This window comes from Caenorhabditis remanei, chromosome IV (assembly GCF_010183535.1).
Source record: "Caenorhabditis remanei strain PX506 chromosome IV, whole genome shotgun sequence".
In the NCBI taxonomy this organism is placed as follows: Eukaryota; Metazoa; Nematoda; class Chromadorea; order Rhabditida; family Rhabditidae; genus Caenorhabditis; species Caenorhabditis remanei.
Window position 1 is genome coordinate 19302389 of NC_071331.1, and position 22317 is coordinate 19324705.

A 22317-nucleotide genomic window follows, 5' to 3' on the forward strand; every position below is an offset into this window, starting at 1 on the left:
CATTGTTAGATATGCATCTCATCAATCGAATTGATGAGATCTTAAGAAAAGCGAAGAACCCAAACCGTCCATTTGGGGGGATGATAACCCTGCTATTTGGCGACTTCTTGCAACTGTCGCCGCTAAACACTTCTGACCAAAAAGAGGAACTAAAGTTCATCTACGATTGTTAGTTTACATTTGTTCAAAGTACACTTTTTACAAACATTTTTTAGCCTACTTCTGGAAGGATGTGGTGACCCTCCATCTCACAAAAAACATGAGGACCAGTGAGGACCCATCGTATGGAGATCTTGTTCTCCGCTGGAGAGAAGGTGTCTTCTCCAAACAAGATGGACTGTTTTTGAGTCAAAAGGCCGTGGTTAATCGTCTTGCTACCAAGAACGATTATAAGAAGGTAGCAGAGATAATCAACAACCTCATTGGTTCGGTTGACCACTACGACACAATGTTTGTTGCCCATCCAAACTTCGTGGTTGATTGGATGAACTATGCCGTAAGTTTTTGTGTTCACAGATGTTATCTCATACAGTATTTACATGAGTGTGATGTCGTTTATTTTTCAGATTACCATGGAAAGATTCGGAAAAGGACTAAACAAAAGGGAGATTCGAGAGCTTGTCCAACACACCACATCGCAACCTTCGTCTTCAACGAACCTGAAAGCTCCTCCAGCAGTCGTGTGCATTGACATGCGCATTCTCATCACTGAGAGCCACAATGCCGCTATCCTCACCACCAGCTGTGATGACAAGGAAAACAAGTTCAACGGATCAGATTCCAGAGTATTGAATGGCACGATAGGAGTCGTTTTCGCCATTTCCCCTCCGTCTGGAACTGTGACCTCCATTTCCGTCAGGCAAGTTCTTGTTCAGTTTTAAAAAAATAAATAAATAAAATATTCAGAATGGAGAACGGTGTCGAATACAAAATTCGACAGATTCGGTCGAACGGACGAGGGGCCATGTATTGGCCATTCCGTCCGTCCTATGCAACGACGTTCCACAAGGTGCAGGGTATGACGCTTAGGAACGTGTTCATCGACACGCACCACTCAATGATGGATGGAATGTTCTATGTGGGAAGCAGCAGAGTGCGATCGGCTGAGGGTCTACACATTGTAGGACCAACCCCAACGTACATCAGGTACAACCGCAAAGTGCTTGAAGAACAACGAAAGATCGAAGCTGCCAGCATCATTCCACTTGTTTGAATTATTTGAATAAATTTGTTACCTATCTCAGATCAGATCTATAGATATCATTACAGGCGCCCTCATTAGTGCGCAAAAAAAAAAAAAAAAAACGCTACGCACATGTCAATGATTGACACCTCCCTCCTCCCACCTCAAGGACAATTAGGGCATTTAAAAGGACGCTAATCTGCGAAATCTTCATTTGTCCGTCAAGAAACCAGCAATGGAACCCGTTCCAAATAACTGTTCCTTTTCTCCCGAATTTACTTTTGATAGTCCTCAAGACTGGCTATTTGATCTTGACTGTCTTGATGAAGAGCTGCCATTCCCCTTGTCACCAATCAATTACGATTTTTGTCCCCCACAAGACTACTGTCTTGATCAGTGTAAGTTATTTTTCACTAGTTGTTTTTTAATAATTTTTTTCGTGTCTAGACGGAGCTGGTCCTTCGAACGTCACTAGTCCTGCTCCTCCTCCTCGGAGAAGCGTCAAGAGCACAAAGTTCCCGTCTGATGAAGAGTTGTCATACCTCAGGAGGTATGCACAAGTGGCAGAGGATTTCAACTTTAAGAGACTGAATTTGGATGTGATAAAGATGCCTCCACAGCGTCTACAGTTCAAAAATCTGGATGATCTCCCTCAAGGTGTATCCCTCAACGAACACATGGCCAAAGTCTTTGATATTTTCATTCGGAAAACAATTCAAAAAGCAGGAGGAAACCTCACCAGTACAAAATACTGGCTAAAGTAAGTAATTTTTATTTAACAGAGAAGACATGTTTTCATTTTTAGCTTGCGCAATCCAGGCTATCGAGCCAATGATGGGTTCTGGATTATGCACCAGACTTATGCGGTTGCCGATGGTCATTTCCTCTGCAATACGATTGCAAACCACATGCAATCAAACAAAAACATTAAGCTGGATGATGCAATGACCATCTCGATGAAGATTTTCGAACGAGATAAGAAGGCGATGACCGGGCGCGGAAAAAGTATGCCAAAAGAGTCACTGGGTTCAAAAGTTTTGGTAAGTTGAATTATCGACACAAACTATTCAAAAAAAAAACACTTTTTAAAGACAAAGTTTGGTATCAAATGGGGGCTCATCGCTGGAAAAGGACATTGTCTTCCCAAGGCATTGGCAGTTGGCATCGTGTGGAGTGATTACAAAAATGAAAAAGACCCAGTCGAAAAAGAAAAGTTGCACCGTCGCTACATTAGTCTCACCCGGATGGACGTAAGTTGTTTACATGAGAACTCTAGCTTTTTGAGAAATACATTCAGATAAGTGCCGAAGGGAGGGCGAAAAGACAACTTGATGCCGCCAAGAAACTGTTGACAGACGCAGGAATGGACCCCAATTGTGAGGAACACTCGCTTGATGATTTTGATAAACTTGCCACACATTTATCGAAATACCGCATTCGGCTGTGGTCTAACGAAGGTGATACAATAGTCCCCAAGGACGACAAAAACATCAACACTGATGGAGATGGGTTCATTGCGTTATTCTTTGCCGACAACCATTATGAATTCTTCAAGCCCACCATTGATGACTGGGGCCTGAGGTAAGTGTTTAAATTACGTAATTTGAATAAAAACGTTTTTCCCTAGGTTCTGTCACAAATGTTCATCGCTAGTCAACGCGAAACATTCGAAGAAATGCAAATCAAAGTGTCAGCGCTGCGGTAACTACAACTGTCAGGCTTCTCGAGGCCCTAAATCGTTTTATTGTGACGATTGCAACATTTACTTTCTTGACGAAAAATGTTTTGATGCTCACAAGCTGCCAAGTTCACAGAGTTCTCTACCACACTGTAAAAAATACCAAAAGTAAGTTACTATTATTCGGGTTCACTATCATATAGAGTTTTTTTTACAGATGCATCACGTGTCAAAAAATTCATCAACGCAACGAATATTCAAAAAAAGAACACGAATGTCATGCTACTCATTATTGCCCAGTTTGCTCACAGTTTCGTACGACGAAACACGAGTGTACTCATTCTCTGCCGACAGAATCAGAAAGAAAAAAGGCTCTAGAGAAGCAGAAAAAATGGACAATGGTGATTTACGATTTCGAATGCATCGTGGCCAAATCAGGACAGGATCTTGAAGGTAAATTGTTGTATTCTAATTGTTAGTACCTTTTTTTTTTTCTAGATGACATCTTACTTCCCCACAAAGTTAATGCTGTGGCGTATCGTCTTGTATGCGAGACATGTTTCGGAGATTCTTGTCAGCACTGTGGACCCGTCCAATACATTTCCTTTGAAAACACAGAATCTGTAGTGGATGCGTTCATTGACGTCTTATCAAGTGATGTGCGTTTGAAGAACGCCTACATTGTCGCACACAATGGAGGAGGGTATGTACTAAAACACGTATTCTTTTAAAAAAACAAGCTTTTTATAGATATGACCACATCTTTTTGCTCAAGGCAATGACAAAACGATTTTCGTCAACCCCAGACTTCATCTCCAATGGATCAACCATTCTCAACGCGACTGTCAAGGTAGCCCCGGGAAACGTGCTGACGTTTCGAGATTCTCTCCGATTCATGCCAATGAGACTCGCCGACATGCCCAAAGCTTTTGGACTTGCGATCGCAGACAAGGGTCATTTTCCGTACCTATTCAACACGCCGGAAAACTACAACAAGGTGCTGCCCACTCTGCCTCCAATAGAGTTTTACGACCCAAAATTCAAGTCGGAAAAGGAAAAGAAGAAATTGGAGACATGGTACGAGGAAAATTATGGTCAGGAATTTGACTTTAATAAACAAGTTCGAGAGTACTGCATCAATGATGTAGAAATCCTAACCGCTTCTGTCTGTCGATACATGAAGGTAATTCTTTTACTTTTTTTCAAAAATGTACCAACTCTTTATTCAGCTATGTCAAGAAATGTTCAATGGGTGGTCCCCTTTCATACAGTCTTGTACGTTGGCAAGTTTCATTCTCTTTGTTCTCAAGCACGAGCACATCAAAAAGGGCGTAGTGGGGTACATACCAGAAAATGGATTTGTTGGGCGTAACAATTCTGAAATTGCGCTCAAATACATTCGATGGTTAGAACACCTAGACCCTGATTTGAAACTCGTGCATGCTCTGAGAGGAGGAGAGGAAAAAATCACAGTACAGGGACACGAGTATTATGTGGACGCATATAATACGGAAACACGGGAAATTTTCGAGGTAACGAGAAAATGTAAATGTTTTTTCTACTTGCAAATTTAGGTGTATGGATGCATGTGGCACGGGTGCAAATTCTGTTATCCAGCTCGCGAGGCAAAGTGTCCAAAAAGGATTGATGTTACAATGGAAGAACTGTATGATGGAACAATGGCAAGAAAAGCTCTACTCGAGCAGGAAGGATTCACAGTGTCATCAATCTGGGAGTGCGAAATCAAGTCAGAGCTGAAAAAGAATAGAGAAATGAACAAGTTTTTCAAAAATGTGAGTCTTTTACTACATTTATACGTTTTCAATTTTTACATGTTTAGTGTCGCCACGCTCACAATCTCATTCCCCGTAATGCCATGTATGGTGGAAGAACACAGCCGTTCCAATCCATTGCCGAAGCTGACGACGCAAGTACACTCGAGTACTATGACTATTGTTCTGTATACCCTTGGGTCAATATCATGGGAGCCATGTATCCAGAAGGCCAGCCGATCCGAATCACAAAAGATTTTGAATCAGTCTCATCCATTGTATTGCCGTATCGAGGTTTGTAATTTTAAATGTTAGCAAGGTTTGTAACTCTAAAACGTTTAGGACTCGTGTTTTGTTGTGCTCTAGCACCCAAAGATTTGGCTACTCCCGTGCTTCCGTACCGTGATGAGGGAAAACTCGTGTTCCCACTGTGCCGGACTTGTGTGGAAACCAAAAACACTGCAAAGTGTTGCCATGAATCTGTTTCTGACCGCTGCCTGACTGGAGTATGGTGTAGCGACGAACTACAATTGGCTTTGGATAAGGGATACAAAATTCTCCGTTACCACGAAGTGTGGCATTGGCCAGACGAAAAGTGGTTCCGAGGTGGATTCTTTGCCAGTTTCATGAAGCCTCTTCTCAAGCAAAAGCACGAAGCTTCTGGATGGCCGCGCCCTGACATGACTGACGAGGAAAAGGAAGCCCACATTGAAAACATTTATTTGAATGATGGAGTAAAAATTGATGGCTGTAAGATTGCACTGAATCCAGCACTTCGAAGTCTTGCCAAGCTCTTTCTCAACAGTACTTGGGGTAATTTTAGTATGTATCAGAAAAAACTATCAAAATGTGTACTTTTACAGGCAAATTTGCGCAAAGACCCGGAAAGGTGGAAGTCAAAATCATCAAGACCAACGATCACATTGCTATTGGCAACTTTTTCAACGAACCGGGATATGAACCAAAGCGATTTGATGAATGGGATGAAGATCATGTCATCGTTGCTAGAAAAGCTACCAATAGCGCCGTGAAAACTGGACAATTGACTAATGTCGTTTACGGGGCACTCACCACATCAGCTGCACGAATTCGCCTCTACACTGCTCTCGAAAAAATTGGATCTGACCGTCTCATTTATTGTGGTAATGCGTATTTTACAAAAAGCGAGAAATGATCTTTTTCAGACACGGATTCTGTTATATTCCGTCAGGACAGAGGAACAGATCTTCTCGGAGATTTGAAAGGAGAGAGTCTCGGAATGATGACCAACGAGATTGCATCGGGTTGTGAATTGGTAAAAGTGGTCACGGTAGCATCAAAAGTATATGGAACACTGGTTAGAAGAACTGCCACAGGAGAAGAAGACTATTTCGTCAAGGCAAAAGGGGTGACGCTAAACTCGGAAACGGCCAAGAAAGTAAATTTTGAAGCACTGGAAAAGATGGTAAGAACTATTTAATATATTAATTTTATCCAAACAAAACTGTTTTCAGATGAGAGAGTACATTGCTAATCGTTCTGTGCAGCCATTGATTGCCTCGCAGCTCCGATTCAAGAGGGGACCAGGAATTTTGGACGACATTACCACCATTCACCAAAGAAAGCGTCTGAGACCTGTCACGGATAAGGGATTCTTCACTTCGGAGGGACGCTACGAACCATTTGGCTTTGATGATGAAAATACAAATCTCATTCACGATTACGAGTATTAACACAATTACGAGTATTAAAACAATTACGAGTATTAATAAATTTATTTTAAAATATAGTTTTCTTCAAATAAATTACAACTTTATAAAACTGTCTGCGTCTATCCAAGAATCAAATTCAGGACCATACCCATCCCATCGAACCTTGTGCTGACGTTTTCCTCTCCATCTGCGAGTTTCGAGAATTTCCTTGATTCTGTATACTGCATCATCTTTGTAGGTACATTTCGTCAACTCTCTAGTGTAAAATATGCCTTCAATTGCTTCGCCATTCGTATCTACCAAGTTATATGTAACAGCTGGATGCCCGGGAATAACTTTTTTCACAACATAAACTTCTGTTGTCCATCCTTGTTCATAGCCCTTGTCAAAGTGTCCTTTTTTCGCGGAAATTCGCACATGGTCTCCCAATTTGAATTTGATCTTGGCTGACCTAGATGTCGGCAAGTTTATCGGAAAATCTCCGTGTTTCACGTCATTGGGTTTCTTTCCGATCCCTCTATTGACGGAATTGTTAATTCCCGACACTACATTTTGTAAAACATTTATATAACGGTGGTTGTATTTTTCAGTCATATACTTTGCCAGTCTTGTTTTTAGAGTTCGATTAGCTCTCTCCACGACAGCACATTTCAAGTCACTTTTAGGACTGATTAAAGTAATGTAATGCTTCTCGAGTAGTGATTTGACTTCAGAGTTGTAAAATTCTTTACCATCGTCGCTAAAAATGTTGACTGGTGTAGTACCCATATCCTCAAACACTTGAGACAGTGCCACCGCCACATCCTTTCCCTTTTTTGACAATAAGGGTTTCACAAAAAGTCTTCTAGAATAAATGTCGATAGCAGTGAGAAGAAAAGTGGTTCCATCATTTTTTGCTTTATACTTTGACATGTCGGCCAAATCAATTTGAAGATCACTATAGAGTCCGGCTGCCCTTGTTTTTAATCGAGGAAAGCGCTTTCGTGTAGGTCGATGAAGGGTAAACGACTCCAAGTCTTCCAAAACTCGCTCCACATCTTCGTACTTTAGATTTTTGAATCGTGGTTTTAAAAATTTATGTATATTGGTGACAGATGAATATGCACAAGGGTTAGCTTCATTAGTGTAAGCATCTTTAATAGCAGCCTCCATAGAAAAATGACCAAATACAGAAAATGACTAGTTTTTATAGTTTCCAAAGCCTACAGTAAATGCGTGAACCAGCGGGTGCCGAGACACCAGAGCCGCGAATTGTCCTCCGTTTTCTAGGTACCACGTCAAAGTCGTCGTCAGAATTGGACCATTTTCGCTTTGTTAACATTCGAGGCGGCAACTTTTCAGGATTTGGAAGCTCTTCTTGTGAAAATACCTTCTGCTGATCCCTTTTGATAGCTTTTCTCTTCTTCTTTTTCTCTGCCTTTGCTAGTTTTTCCTTCTTTCCGCGTTTCTTCTTTTTGTTCAATTTTTTGTCAATTTCCTCAGTTTTGACAGACTTTTCTCTCTTGTGTAAAGGAGAAACACTAGAGTCTTCTTCCATTTTGATTGAACGTTTCAGTGTAGTTACTTTAGGCTTGACGCTTGGTTTGGTATCCGGCTCTTCCTTTTTTATGGTGCGTCTCCCTGCAGTTGCCAAGGGGTTAGGTTTAACATCCGTTTCTTCCTTTTTCACAATTGGTTTAATGTCCCTCTTAGAGTCGTTTTCCTCCCTTTTCACAATTGGTTCCTTCTTTACATTTCTCACGTCAGGCTTAAACATTTTCAATTTTGGAAAGAGTTCCCTATCTACATTGCTTCTCCCTCCTTCGTCTCTGACTCGATTTTTGAGATTTGCAACACGTTCCATTCTTGTTGGCACAGAGTATGGGGGTGCGCTGCGATATTTTCTTGCTATTCGAAACACTGGTCCTTGAGCTTTTGGATGAAACGTATTGTGTGGATCATTGTACGTGTTGTATTGAAAATTTGCAGCAGAGTTTGGATCCAAATACATTTCCGCTTTAGGTTTTACACTTCCATACAAATGTTCATCATTGGGTATATCAATTTTGTCAGGGTCCTCACTTTTAAGTTCCCTTTTCAGTGTATCTACATTTGGAATATCAAATTCACCAGGAAATAGTCTGTAAGGGTCATTGTTTCCGTCTTTATCGTCGTCCTCATCTGGTTGGCCAGAGGAAAGAGCGACGTCTCTCCTCTTTGTTTTCAATTGTTGTGAAAGATTTTCTCGCAATATTGAGGTAAATTTCGTCGTTTATAATTGGCAAATCTCGGTGTCGTCGAATACGGTAGAGTAAATCTTGATAAAATCGGCACTTGTCATGGTCATCCAATTCGGGATCATTTAAAATCTTTTCCAAAAAACGTGTGGCAGCCTCGGTAGCAGACCCCTCTTCGTACGGAATCACATGATACTTTTTGACTAGTTTCATTGTCGCAACTTTGTAGCAACCAAAGCAGGAATAATGAATGAAGAAAGCTGCTCCTTCGTCAGCTTAAATAGTATTTTGCGAGCCTCTTCTACGCTGTTGGTACGTGAAAGTGTAGTCAATTGGGTATGAACAGGACGTAATACAGACACTTCCCGGGTACTCAGAGGAATATTCTTAGAGTGCAGTAAATTGTACACAATCTCTACCACAATGTTAATTTGTTTTGAATTAGCCTGACGAATAGCACTTTTGTTATGTTTCAAGACTTTATTCAAAAAATCAGAATGAACAATAAGTTGAGCGGCCATAACTAGAAGAATACGAAAAAAATATGTGCTTATATAGGAACATGCGCCACGGGGTATTCTGAAGAAAAGTCTGATAAAATACGCATACAATTGTGGGCAAGGGGATCATTATTGATTAACATTGCTTGGTATGGTTTCGACATTATATCTTGGTACGCTTGAAATGCACCTCTCCATTTGTCTCCAAATTGCTGAACTAGTAGATTTTTAACTTGGGCAGCATCTGATAAATTCCTCATCAAAATGAGATATGTGCTGTTACTCCTGGTCGTCGGAGGGAGAGTAAAAGCAGACTGAACCAGATTGAAGATTGCACAATTCAGATGATGGGCATAGACGCAAAACAAATCATTTAGCAAGTGCAAAGACTTTCTATCCCTGGCAAAAAAATTCATCAAGTCGTCGCAAACTACGATATTGTTCTGGAGTTTATGTTTTTTCAGCAATTCAACATCAGGCATCCCTTCTATTGCATGCAAATTTGGTAAATGACGAGGAATTCCAGGAGTATCCATCCCGTAAAACCAAAAAATGTTGTCGATTGGAACGTTAAATGTCGTGTCTGTATTTTCAATAATCTTCCGCAACAGGGTAGTTTTCCCTGATTGTGTAGCCCCAATTATTGTAGTTTGGGAAGGAAAACGAAAAGTAAAGCCAGGAACTGAAGATTTTGACATGTTTATGAAGGGAAATGAAAATTACAGAAATGTATTTATACTATTAATCGACTCGTGGCTTCTTTGCGATACAATTTTCTACGCTTCTTGACTTGCCAGGCCAATGTTTCACAGACAAAGACAATAATGGAAACTGCAATAACAATAATGACGTATATAACAAACTGATCAGTTTCTGAATCGGTGCCAATTGTAACTTCAATTTTCTCTGGTTTGTAAATGTAATCTGGAGCTGCAAAAATTGGTAGTCGCTTGAAATTTCGAGGGTCCACATTGGCCAATGTAGCGTTTTCTGTTGCAATCATTCCGTTTTCGTGAAGTACAGTCAAGATTCCATCCACCACATTAAAATCTCGTACATTATTCACTTTCCACATTGCCTTTGAAGAATTGTGTGAGAGTCGGATAACATCTCCGCCTCGTAAAACATAAATCAAACGCTGGACATGGTCAAAAGTGAATTTTTCAATCGGTTGATGAACAATTGACACTGTCTTTTCTTTTACACGATACAGCCGAAATTGACAATGCATTAGCATATCTTCAGGTGCCACAACTTCAAAATAGCAGTCGTCATTGGCAACATACAGCCTTTGGGAGTCATCCACTATAGTCTCTTCAAATTTGTAAAATGTTCTCATTAATGGTTTTCCAGATTGATCATAGCCGTAAAAATTTCCATAAAAATTAGTTTCGACAGGCAGGTTGCTTTCATTGAAACGGTAGGCAGGTTCTGTCTTTGTGAAAATGACCAATTGTAGTGACGATGAAAAGTGGATCCAAAGTATGAGAGCAATGAAAAAATCGGACATTGTTGAAAAGAAGCCAAAGACTGATTGCTATTTATACTTTTTTTCTTCTTGACCCCACTGAAACCTATAAAAAGAGACGTCAGTACAGTTTACATTTTCATTTTTTTCAAGATGGAAGATTTTTACATCACGCTCCCTTCGTCTGTTAAAAGTACTCAATTTGAAAATACATCCTCCCGCTATGTTACCCGTCTACCTGAAGTGTTACATTTGGAAAAGGACAAGTACTCTGTAGCAGTGACAGATATAATCTATCCCTATTCCTTTCTCAATGTCGGTCGCCCTCTAGACTATTGGATTCATTTTAAACCGCAAGCAAACAGGCCTCCTATTCATGTGACTTTTCCCGCTAACCAGTATGTAGATGTGGATCAGGTGGTGAAAACATTGAACGATGAACACAGTGGTCGTTTAAAAAGAAGTGCAGCAGATGCGCAATTGGAACATGAAATTAGTAGAGCTAAAAGAGCAGCGGTAGTACAGCCTCTAACATTTCCGATGGGAGACAGCTCGATAAGGGATCAGTTTAACAAGGCAAAGGCAAAACACGAAGCTGAGGGTGGAGCTATAATATCAGGATTCAATGCAGCAAAGTCTGAAAATGATTCAAAAGTAAAAGAGACGGATGCGGCAGTTTCCCAACACAATACAGTTGTAAGTGCTAACCACTCTGGTCGAGTTGTGGATGAATATAACCGTGCACAAGACCAAACAGAAAAGAAAAGTGACAATATTAGAAAGGAATTTGAAAAGCTAAAGTCTGACAATGAGGCAAAAGTAAAAGAGGGGGACGCTGTGGTTTCCCAATACAATTCAGCTAAAGAGGCCCAAGAATTGAAGGAAAAGGAGGAAGCAGAAAAGAGAAAGGAAGAATCTGATGCTGAGGCAAAACGGGTAATTGAAACTACAAAAAGACTAGAGCAAGAAGCCAAACTGAAAAAGAAGGCTGATGAGGACGCAAAGTTGGCTGCGGAAAAGAAGATACAGGAAGAAAAGAAGATACAGGAAGAAAAGAAAAAGGTAGATGATGCCAAGAATGCCCAAGAAGACAAGAAGAAGGCAGATGAAGACAAGAAGAAGGCAGATGAAGACAAGAAGAAGGCAGATGATGCTAAAAAAGCACAAGAAGACAAGAAAAAGGCAGATGATACCAAGAAGAAGGCAGATGAGGCTAAGAAGAAGGCAGATGATGCCAAGAAGAAGGCAAATGAGGCTAAGAAGAAGGCAGATGATGCTAAGAAGAAGTCTGAAGATGCTAAAAAAGCACAGGAAGAAAAGAATAAAGCAGATGATGAGGCAAGACAAGTGATTGAAACTACAAAAAGGCTAGAACAGGAAGCCAAACTGAAAAAGAAGGCTGATGAGGACGCAAAGTTGGTTGCGGAACAAAAGGCCCAGGAAGACAAGAAGAAGGCAGATGATGCTAAAAAAGCACAAGAAGACAAGAAAAAGGCAGATGATGAGGCAAGACAAGTGATTGAAACTACAAAAAGGCTAGAACAGGAAGCCAAACTGAAACAGAAGGCTGACGAGGACGCAAAGTTGGCTGCAGAAAAGAAGGTACAGGAAGACAAGCAGAAGGCTGACGATGAGGCGAGACGAGTAATTGAAACTACAAAAAGATTGGAGCAGGAGGCCAAGGATCAGTATGAACAAGCAAAGTCGCAATCTGAAAATCGAAAGACGACGAATGCCAAAAATACTATCGAAGGATGGAATCGGGCACACGATTTCAGTATATCAAACGTTGAAAATTTCCCCGAATATATGGAGACCGTGTTGCAAATCATGGTAAATTATAAAAACAAGCAGATTGTTGAAGAATGGAAAGGTAGACTTGTAAAGAGTCGTTCCAAAATTTACACTGAAAAGGCTCTCAACTCTCATGGATACCTACAGTTTAGAGGAAACGAGGATAGAATTCACATTGACTTTTTGCGAGACGACATTGCCTTTGTTGAATTTGAAGATGCTTGCGGTTATTTTCTTGGTTTTCACAACAGTTTTGTGTTAGAGTCTGGTGCTGCCCCAAGTAAAATAGACTTGTTTGGTAATGTGAGTACATTATATCTATATTGCGACATTGTGGATCCAATCATTGTTGGAGACCAAAAGAATTCCTTGTTGGCAGTGATTCCATGCAGTGGTAAATATGGAGAAATGATTCACCACACTATACCCCAACCACGCTACCTACCAATAATGTCCAACACGATTGACAGCATCAAAGTGGAACTGCTCTCAGAGTTTGCCGAACCCATTCAATTCAATTGGGGTAGTTCTATAATTGTATTGCATTTTAAAAAGACTTTAAACATGTTTTATTCAAAGTAAAAAGTGATCAATTCAATCCAACAATTTCATAAGTGTCCTTTAGATAGTTTTTAATAAATTCGTCGTCGTTTTTCATCTGGTCGAATATATCACACAACAGGGTAAATTTGTAATTTCGGGACATCATTGCTTGAATAAAAATGCAGTATCCTCCACAGGTAACTTGACTAGGTTTTTGTTGTTTTCGTTTGTTGCGAACCACTCTAGGAAACGTTTCCAAATACTCGTTAATGTGATGATTCGGCTTTTCTCCCAGAGAACAGAAAAAATGACAAGTTTTGAATTCATCGACGAAAACACTCTGCCAATGTCTTCCTGGTCTATTTCGAGTGTCTGTGTTTACAATAAAACCAAATCGCTTCTTCTTGGGAGTTGTGAGTCCTTTTAATTCGTCAGCACTGAAGACGCCCAAAAACGTTTTTCTCGAAAATGGATCGTTTGATAGAATGTTTTGAATCTCGTGGGAGAACATGTATAAATAGGCAAGTAGACAGCTCTCTGTTACCAGTTCTTCCTACTTTTACTCTTTTATAATGACTCCAGTACCGGTAGATTTGAGTAAAATTGACTACAAGGCTCTCCTTCGACATAATGTTCCTGGGAACGGCCACTATCTTGGTATGCGGTATCAGCGAGGAGGACAACGAGGTTCTGGACTTGGGGGAATAATATCAGCCGTTTTCCCTGCATTTCTGAAATCTTTTGCTGGTCAACAGTTGGTAACAGCAGGAAAGTCTTTGGCTACCGAGATGGCAAATGGTAATGATTTTAAATCAAGTTTGAAAAATGTTGCGAATCAAACTTTGAAAAATTTGTCGAATCGAGGTGGTGGTAAAAAGAGAGGTGTTGGCAAAAAGAAAAAGAAGCCTGTCATCAGCCAGGGTGGACGCGGAAAAAGGATAAAAGGAGAGAGTATAGCTGTTCTGAAGCCTCATTTGGTATCCGACACGACCCGTGTTAACTTTCTCTGACAATGCTCAGCCGTATGGACCCCAAGTCTCACGATGTTATCGTTGACGAGTTGGATTTTACTTCTATGCCCGGTACTCAAGCTTGTATTCAAAACTCTCGTTGGAACGTTGTTAATCTTAAAAATGCCTATCAACCAGACGGTCCCTGGGAATTTGTATTAACCAACAATTCAAGATCATACCTCAATCTTAAACGAACCTATCTAGTATTTACTTTCAACATTACCGATGCTGCCGGTAATGCAGTGTCTATGACAGACGAAAAGGATACTGTACGTTATGCTCCAATCAACAATATTGCCCATTCTATCGTGAAAAACTTTACTCTGCATGTGAACTCGCAACTCGTGTACCACAACTCTACGAATTATGCATACAAGGCGTATTTGGAAAATGTATTAATGTATGGACAAGAGATCAAAGATTCTACACTATCTGCAGCTGGGTTTTATCATGACCCTGCAATTGGTGACAAGGATGGTAGCGGATTTTTGAATAGAGCAAAATTGGTTAATGATGGTCAATCTGTACAAGTGGCTGCAAATATTTCCATTGATATGATGAATCAACCACGTGTTCTACTCAACTGCTGCAACGTTAAACTCACCGCGTATCCTAACAAGAGTGACTTCCTTATTGAATCTTATAACCGTGGTGCACAAACATTAAAGTTGAATATAACCGATGTATACGCGCTTGTGAACGAACTCGATTTGACTGATGGTCTTTCGAACGAATTGGAAGCGGCTCTTATTGAAAACAAACTGATCAAGTATCCTGTAATTTCTTCTCAAGTCAGATCATTCTACATTGAACCAAATCGTCTTGACGCTCCAGCTAATACCCTTTTCACTAGCAAAATGCCCCGACGGATGTTTATTGGACTGGTCTCGAGTGATTCGTATAATGGTACTCTTGGAACAAGTCCATTTGATTTCAAACCTTATGGCCTAACGAATATTCACATTGACTATTGTGGTCAGACTATACCAGGACGACCAATGAATCTCGATTATGCCAATAGCAAATATATTGAAGCGTACATTTTAATGCAAGAAGCATTGGGTCACGCTAGAAACAATATTAGCTGTAATTCAATCAGCGCCCCAATGTTTAAAGACAGTGGATATACAATATATGGTTTTGAATTGAGTCCTGTTGCCCAAGACAATACCTTGTTCGAATTAATTCGTCAGACCAACGTGAGCATCCGTATCGATTTCAAAGACAAAACCCCTTCTACTGGACTCTATTGTATAGTATATGCCGAGTTTGATCAGCTTGTTGCGTTTGACCCCCTTAGAAACCCAATATTAGACACTAATACTTGATTCGTGACGTCACCATTAAATTTGAATATTACACTTTTTCATGTCCCCATCAAGTGATTTATCGCGACCTACATCTTTGATCGGATTAACCGTTTCAATTTCTTTGATGTTTTTGAATTAATTGATGACTTTTTCGAATAAATTTCGTAATACTAATGACGTATTTCAAAGACACGCCCATTCGTGAAGTATAAAAATGAGGCAAGAGCAGTGTATTGTATCATTATTCAAATTTGTTTCCTTGTTACTATGGTTTTGCCAAATTCTGGACCTCCAGCAAAGCGTTATGCACGACAAACTTCAGTCAAAGTCCCGAAAGATGTTGACGATTCCATGAAAAGGAGTGCCGCTGAGAAAACTGATGACTATATGGAATTGCAAAGTGAAGCGTTAAAGCGTAAGGTATGTTCCTTTATCGAACCTGTTGCTTTTTTTACCTAGTGTATTGTAGGATTATCTACGTGAAAAGGCAAAGACAGTATCCCTGCCGACTGCCGATGATGCAGCTCTAGAACCAAAGTATATGTTTAACGAGCAAATGTTTATCGCCTATATGTGTTATGACTGCTGCCGTCAGTCTCGAAATGAAAAAACAATTCCAGTGGAAGGCGATGATGAGCGGGAGAAATTGGGTCTGTTGCATTCAAGTTTTCCAGAGATGCCCTTGACTATTTCTAAGCGACAATATTTAATTTCAGTGTTGAATTTGTGCCGGATCTGCCGTGACAACCTCAATGCACATCGACGAACTCAGTTTTTCCACCACGTGTTGCCACATATCAAGGAGAAGCATGACGCCGAAGAATGATTTTTTCTTTTTCCCCATAATTATCCAATTTTAGAAGTTTCCCCCGTGATAATCTTGTTATTTCTGTAATTTCTTATTCTCGTCTTTTTTCAGTGTTTTTTCTTATTCTCATTATAATAATAAACAATTTATTCGATAAAACGCTCAAATAAGAGATGCGATTTCGCCACTTTTTTTGTCTTCTTGGTCTCCGATTTGTTCATCAGTCGATGCATCGGTGTGACGACGATACTTCTTCATCCAACGATGATAGGCATAGTATCCGACAGCAATAAGGGTAGACGCGATGACAATGATGACGAGAAGGATGAGGAAGATAGGTAACGGCTTCTGAAAAATGTTTAAAAATGTATTTCCTAGATTGAAATACTTACAAATTTAGATGCGAGAGTCTTTTGGTAACAAAAGTATACGCCACTTTCTTCACTGCAGAACGATCCAACAGGGCAATATTGACAATCTGCCATTCCACACAGAGTAGAGAGAGAACTGATTTCCAGCATTGCAAACATTTTGTTTTTCTCTCCCAAAGGTCAACACTTTTTTTTTTCTCCACGTGTCACGAACAATATTTGATTCTTTTCTCCTCGGGTCACGAACAGTTTTTTTTTTTGACATTGAATGATTTGTCTTTTTTCAACGTGAAGAGTTAGATTTTAATCTCGACCACCTACACGAGAAACATTTAAAAATCTTGTGTCGGTGCCCGTTCGTACATTTCTCTGTCGTCTCTCCTGTCTCTTCAATAATGTACAGTATCCCCGACTGGAAGGAACTTACCTGGGCATTATACCTACAATTGCACTCGGCCTAACAATTGGATTTCTAGGCCATGAGCATTATGAAGTGAAAATTTCAAAAATGCAAAAACTTTTTTCCTGAGGCGTAAAAAGTTTTCTTTTTCTGAAATTTCTAGCCAAAATCTAAAAATGTGGAAAATTTAAATAAATTGTGAAAAAATTTGAAATTTCATTCAAAAAAATCATAATTAATAATCATAATTAATAATCATAATGACTTATCATAACTAATCATAACATATCATAACCGCGGAGATTGTAATCTCCGCTACGGGGTATCCCTCCATAGATCTTATCTCCGACACGGTGTATCCCTTCATTTTCGGAGATCTTATCTCATGATGACTCATGGTGGTGGAGAATTTTTGTCCCGAACACTACTGCCATTATCTGTTTTGTGCAAAAAGAATGAAGAAAATAGGTGAAAAACTTCGAGAAACGGAGAAAATGGGCCCGGACTTATAGAAAAAAAATGTCGCGTCGATTTACGGTAAACAACACGCCCACGTGTAATTCCGGAGTGTCGTTGCGGCGGCCGGCCGCCACCCTCAAATATGGACCATACATATGGGAGCTATATGGGTGCACGCGCTGCCAGTACACAGAAAAGACGACCGCACATATGCGCCACACGCGCGATCCACTTTTCATTTAGGGACACACATAGGATCCTATTCTGGCACTGTCACATATAGGATTTCCAGCGGTTCACCTGTGCTAACCACTAGACCACATGGGAGGACGAGGAGGTAAGGGTAGAGAGGTGTACACATTTCCGATGACAAGGGAAGCACACACAGAGGTAAGAGAGAGGGTAGGCTCACTATATTGACCAGAGGAGGTTTTCTGAATATGATGTTGGTGACGATTTCACAATTTAAGGGCTGAAAATAAAGTTGCTTTATTTTATGGAAAAAATCTACAAAAGTTGACTATATTGGCAAGGTCCGATTCTTGCAACCGCGCTCTACTGAAACTGAGAAGAATTGTGCAAAAATCGCGGTAAAGCGCATCGTAAAATCCGTCTTGTACTATAACTCCCAGACGAAAAACATGAAATATTGCGGAGATAATTTCACTTTTTTCACTGTTTCAAAAACTTTTAATGAACTTCGTTCAAAAAATATTAATGTTCGTTCAAAAAATATTAATTTGACTGCAATTAAAATCAATGAATCTGAAAGTTTCCTATAATGTTGTTAAGAGTTTCAACTGACTGAATACATTATCTGAAATTTTTATCACATTTTTAAACCAAGAAATAATACATTCATTTTAAACACAGACTTTGGGAGACACTGTGACGATTTATAAAAAAATACAACAAAAAAAAACGTAAAAATCAAGAATTAATTATTCTGATTCCTGTGGACTCACGGTTCTCAATCTTCCCATCGACTGAGTCCGTGTCTGGAAAAAGTGAATAGGGAAAAAGTAAGACAAATCTCAACTCACCGCAATACATCAAATCTTCTGACTCCCAAAAACCTTTCCAACAACAACCGGCAAATTTTCCTAAAAACAAAACGCTTTTTTTTCATTCAAACCTTGAAAAAAAGCTTACCCCATGCACTGTTCATTCATCTTTTTTTCATCCTCAGGGAACCGTATTTTGTGGTGTTTTTTACTCGTTGACCTAGAAATACTTGAAGCTTTAGTTATAGGAAAAATCGAGCCAGAAACTCACATTTTAGAGAAATAAAACCGCATAATTCAATTCAAATGAAGAAAATATCACAGAATACTAATAAAAGATATGTATAGTTAACAAGAATTCAATAAAAATCAGAGAGACAATATTTGTTGACGGCCGCTCACATGGCTATCGAAAATTGAAAATGAAGAGGATAACGGGGAAGAAGACGACACCCCGATGATATCTGTTACTCTCATCTGTCAGTTGGTGTGACAGAGGGTCAGAGGGAAAGGGGGGGGGGGGTCATTTATCCATATCATGTCGTGTGTTCAGAGACATCTGTTGGAGTAGAGCATGGCATTTGTGGGAGAGTATGAGAAATTTGTTTCTGTTTCAATGTAATAATTTGAATGAAAATCAAACTGTACTCATAATTGGTTTGTTGTCAGAAATAAATTTTCAGGTCGGTATTGACATATACTGATAGTTTCAGCCCAAAATGGTGTCGAGGTTTTTGTTTGTTTCAAACAATGAAGATAGTATCGATTTTTAGCTCTGATTCAATAATTGATCATTAAGAAATATGTGTTTGTATTCTATCTTTTGTATTTACTTTTTTCAGACGAAGTTATTTAAAATATATTATTTATTAGGTAGGATTTCTGGTACCTGTGTCACTTTAATAAAAACTAGAAAAATTAAATTAATAAATTATTCCTCCGTGCGGAACCTCGTTGGTCATCTTTCCCAATGACAGAGTCAGTGTCTGGAAAAAATTTAATATTGTTAAAATTAGAAGCTGAAATTGTATTATGTTTAAACAAAACAATTCCATTTCAGATTCTGTTAAATTTCTGACTCACCACAATAGATCAGTTTTCCACTTTCCAAAAAATCTTCAAAACATCTGGCAAACTTTCCTGAAAATAAAAATTATTCACCTCTTGAAAAGTGACATGAATTTGCTTACCCCACGCAGAGTTTATCGATTCGTTTCAGGAAGAAACCGGCAGGTTTGATTAGAATTTTCAACTGAAAACGAGAACTGTAAGTTTTTCCAAAAATTAATAAACATACAAACAGGTCAGCCAGATGCCTCGTGCTTCATCTCCAACTCCAGCAGTGCCAAACTTCGTGATGTTTGAAAGTCTGGAAATTTTCAATTTTTGATGTTCTGACAAAGGATTCAGGGAAACTCACCTACTCATCCTCCTCCTTCCAACTCATGCACGAACTTCCCTGAAAAGAAAATAATAATTTTTGCAGTTTAATTTTTTTTGAATACCCCACGCAGAGTTATTTTTCCTTTCAACATCATTGGGGCATCCAGATGCTTCGTGTTTCATTATCCGTCAATCTAAACAAAATAAAAATTTAAAAAACTTGTGGAAAAACTCACTTCTCCGAAAAAAAAGTTTGTGAGTTTACGTTAACCTAGAAACATTTGAAGCTTTAGTTATGGAAAAAATTAAAAAAGAAACTCACATTTTAGAAAAACCGCATAATTTAATTCCAATAAATAGAACATCACAGAATAGTAGCATAAGATATGTATAGTTAACAATAATTCAATAAAAATCAGAAAATATTTGTTGACGGCCGCTCATATGGCTATCGAAAATTGAAAATGAGGAGGATAACGGAAAAGAAGACGACACACCGATGATATCTGTGACTCTCATCTGTCAGTTGGTGTGACAGAGGGTCAGAGGGTCAGAGGGAAACGGGCGGTCATTTATCCAAATCATGTCGTGTGTTCCGAGCCATCTGTTGTCAATTGTGATATGGGACATTTGTTTCAGTTTCAAACAGAAATAATATGATGTTTAAATAAAAAATATTGCTTACACCCACATTTGGTCGGTTTCATCTGAAGAAATCTCGGTAAATTTCTGAGACTATCTTGATTTTTTTTCCGAATAACAATGGAAGAGTGGACCCGCCCACCAGATTCACGAAGACTCCGAAATTCGGAACAGAAGCGGCACTGAAGATGATGATCCAGAAGACGATAGTGCGGAATATGAATCGACCGATTCCGAATTCTGAAAAATTGTAGAAATAGGGAAATTTTACTTATTGAAGGTTTCATTTTTCCCGAGTTGTTATGTTAGTTTTGGAACAGAAGGTTTTTTTGTTTTGCGCAAAAAAAATAGTAGTGACTTGGAATTTTTAAATTAAAACATCGTTTAGACCAGTTATTGCGGAAAATATTTTCAAAATCAATTCAATTTAACCTGAAACAGTAGACATTCAAAATAGCGAAAAAGAAAAATGGGGGTACCGAATCGGTACTACCGATCGATAAATCATCGAACTACAATATTGCTAAAAATATTTGCAAAATATCTTGAAACAGTAATTTACTAGTGCAGTACGATGGTATTTCTGAAAAAGTTAATCTGTTTCAGTTTTCACTCATCGAAAACCACGGAAAAAAATAGCAGCATAGTGAAAAAAACCAACTTTACCGTAGTAATGTTTCTAGAACATTCTCACTGGCCAAACTCTCGGCCGGTTGTGCACCGAATTTAAAAATTCTTGAAGTAAGAAAATGAACTCGCCGAAATGCATACATTATAATGTGAAACTATCAAAACTGGCCACAATACGCCTTTAAATTCCCAAATGACGACTTATAAAAACCAAGTCCCTTAGTTTGAAACTATTAGTAAAGTTAGAAAATGTAATTATCTCGGTGATTAGCTAACGCTCAGTTTTTACAGTGCAAAAATTGAAACCTCCCAACAACAAAGCAGCGATCAGTAACCACAGTTTCAAATATGTATTTTCAATAAAGTTTTTTGAAACTGTATTAATTTTTTGTTATAAAAATCAGAATTTCGCAATTTTCCTCAAGTTTCCATTTTTCGAGCAAACCCTATTTCACAATATTTCCAAATACTTTGGCGGCTTTCCTACCTCATTTTCATGTTTCATCTTCATTTTCTTTCAATTCATCCCCTTTCTTATTTCGTCTAGACTTCTCTACCATAAAAGGAAGAAAACGTGATGAAAACCTTGTGTGGGCATTCTTTTTCATTATATCCTCTTGTTACTCATGATTCAACACGAAACAGTGTAGTAGAGTGGAGAGACGCAGACACTTTATGTGTGACGATGTAAGAAAAAAGAAAACAAAAATATCAAATTTTTTGACGTAAGTAGTTTAAGGGTTCTGGAAGTGTTTATGCCTACCGAAGAATATGGAGAAGTGGGTACTCGTGTATTGAGTGTCAACTGTTCCAGATATGTTTTATACTGTAGGAAAACTTGAAGAGGGCTTTGATAGTGTAGATTCATATCTTGAATTTCAGCAAACGGGCTGTATCTTTGTCAATTTACCAGTTTTAAGATTCAAAAATCATAGCGGGGAAGTTGTGACCGGATGGTCGTGTCCTGGGAAAATTTGATCTTATTGATTTTTTATTCTGTGCTTTGAAACAAAGACTGAACACGTCGCAGACTGAACACTAGTGTCTGTCATTATTAATAATACCGTTTTGGAAACGGTAAATGTTTTTTAAATGTACTCGCTCGCAATTGAAACTAAAGAAAAGAAAAGAAAGTGACATTGTGCTGAATGTAAATATGTTTCACTGTTTCATGAAAGTAGTTTCAACAATCCCAGTTACGTTTTAATGATTTGGCTTTCTATTGAGTAACAAACAAAATACATTTTGAGTTTCTTGTAAAGATTCATAATTGAAAACAATGTCTGTTTCATCAAGTAACTAAGAAAACAAAGTAGTTAAATCGAATAATCAATTAAAAAGACACAGAACGGGAAAAAAAGTGCGTTCTGTGTCTGCGCAAGTCTCACTTCATGTCTTATTTTGCTCACCGTTTCTTTGAAATAGATGAAATATGTCTATCGGCCTTGGTTC

The 22317-nt window shown here is 38.9% G+C and overlaps 7 protein-coding genes across 7 annotated transcripts; 3 read left to right on the forward strand and 4 right to left on the reverse strand.

The window, feature by feature from the left end:
* Window positions 1–907: 907 nt before the first annotated feature.
* Window positions 908–1213, forward strand: GCK72_015237 (uncharacterized protein; the record flags this gene model as incomplete). The annotated part of the gene is made up of 1 exon (XM_053730721.1): window positions 908–1213. The coding sequence occupies one exon, from the start codon at window positions 908–910 to the stop codon at window positions 1211–1213; it is 306 nt and encodes a 101-aa protein (XP_053585493.1).
* A 6297-nt stretch (window positions 1214–7510) lies between these two features.
* Window positions 7511–8314, reverse strand: GCK72_015238 (uncharacterized protein; the record flags this gene model as incomplete). The annotated part of the gene is made up of 1 exon (XM_053730722.1): window positions 7511–8314. The coding sequence occupies one exon, from the start codon at window positions 8312–8314 to the stop codon at window positions 7511–7513; it is 804 nt and encodes a 267-aa protein (XP_053585494.1).
* Window positions 8315–9773: 1459 nt separating this feature from the next.
* Window positions 9774–10550, reverse strand: GCK72_015239 (uncharacterized protein; the record flags this gene model as incomplete). The annotated part of the gene is made up of 1 exon (XM_053730723.1): window positions 9774–10550. One exon carries the CDS (start codon window positions 10548–10550, stop codon window positions 9774–9776), a length of 777 nt encoding a protein of 258 aa, XP_053585495.1.
* Window positions 10551–13417: 2867 nt separating this feature from the next.
* Window positions 13418–13855, forward strand: GCK72_015240 (uncharacterized protein; the record flags this gene model as incomplete). The annotated part of the gene is made up of 1 exon (XM_053730724.1): window positions 13418–13855. One exon carries the CDS (start codon window positions 13418–13420, stop codon window positions 13853–13855), a length of 438 nt encoding a protein of 145 aa, XP_053585496.1.
* Window positions 13856–15435: 1580 nt separating this feature from the next.
* GCK72_015241 (uncharacterized protein) lies at window positions 15436–15994 on the forward strand (the record flags this gene model as incomplete). The annotated part of the gene is made up of 3 exons (XM_053730725.1): window positions 15436–15588; window positions 15638–15818; window positions 15885–15994. The coding sequence occupies 3 exons, from the start codon at window positions 15436–15438 to the stop codon at window positions 15992–15994; spliced, it is 444 nt and encodes a 147-aa protein (XP_053585497.1).
* A 144-nt stretch (window positions 15995–16138) lies between these two features.
* On the reverse strand, window positions 16139–16497 carry GCK72_015242 (uncharacterized protein; the record flags this gene model as incomplete). Its single annotated transcript, XM_053730726.1, has 2 exons — window positions 16139–16324; window positions 16369–16497. The coding sequence occupies 2 exons, from the start codon at window positions 16495–16497 to the stop codon at window positions 16139–16141; spliced, it is 315 nt and encodes a 104-aa protein (XP_053585498.1).
* Window positions 16498–18176: 1679 nt separating this feature from the next.
* On the reverse strand, window positions 18177–20683 carry GCK72_015243 (uncharacterized protein; the record flags this gene model as incomplete). Its single annotated transcript, XM_053730727.1, has 7 exons — window positions 18177–18204; window positions 18250–18309; window positions 18359–18430; window positions 19508–19579; window positions 19635–19669; window positions 20378–20475; window positions 20668–20683. The coding sequence occupies 7 exons, from the start codon at window positions 20681–20683 to the stop codon at window positions 18177–18179; spliced, it is 381 nt and encodes a 126-aa protein (XP_053585499.1).
* Window positions 20684–22317: the final 1634 nt, after the last annotated feature.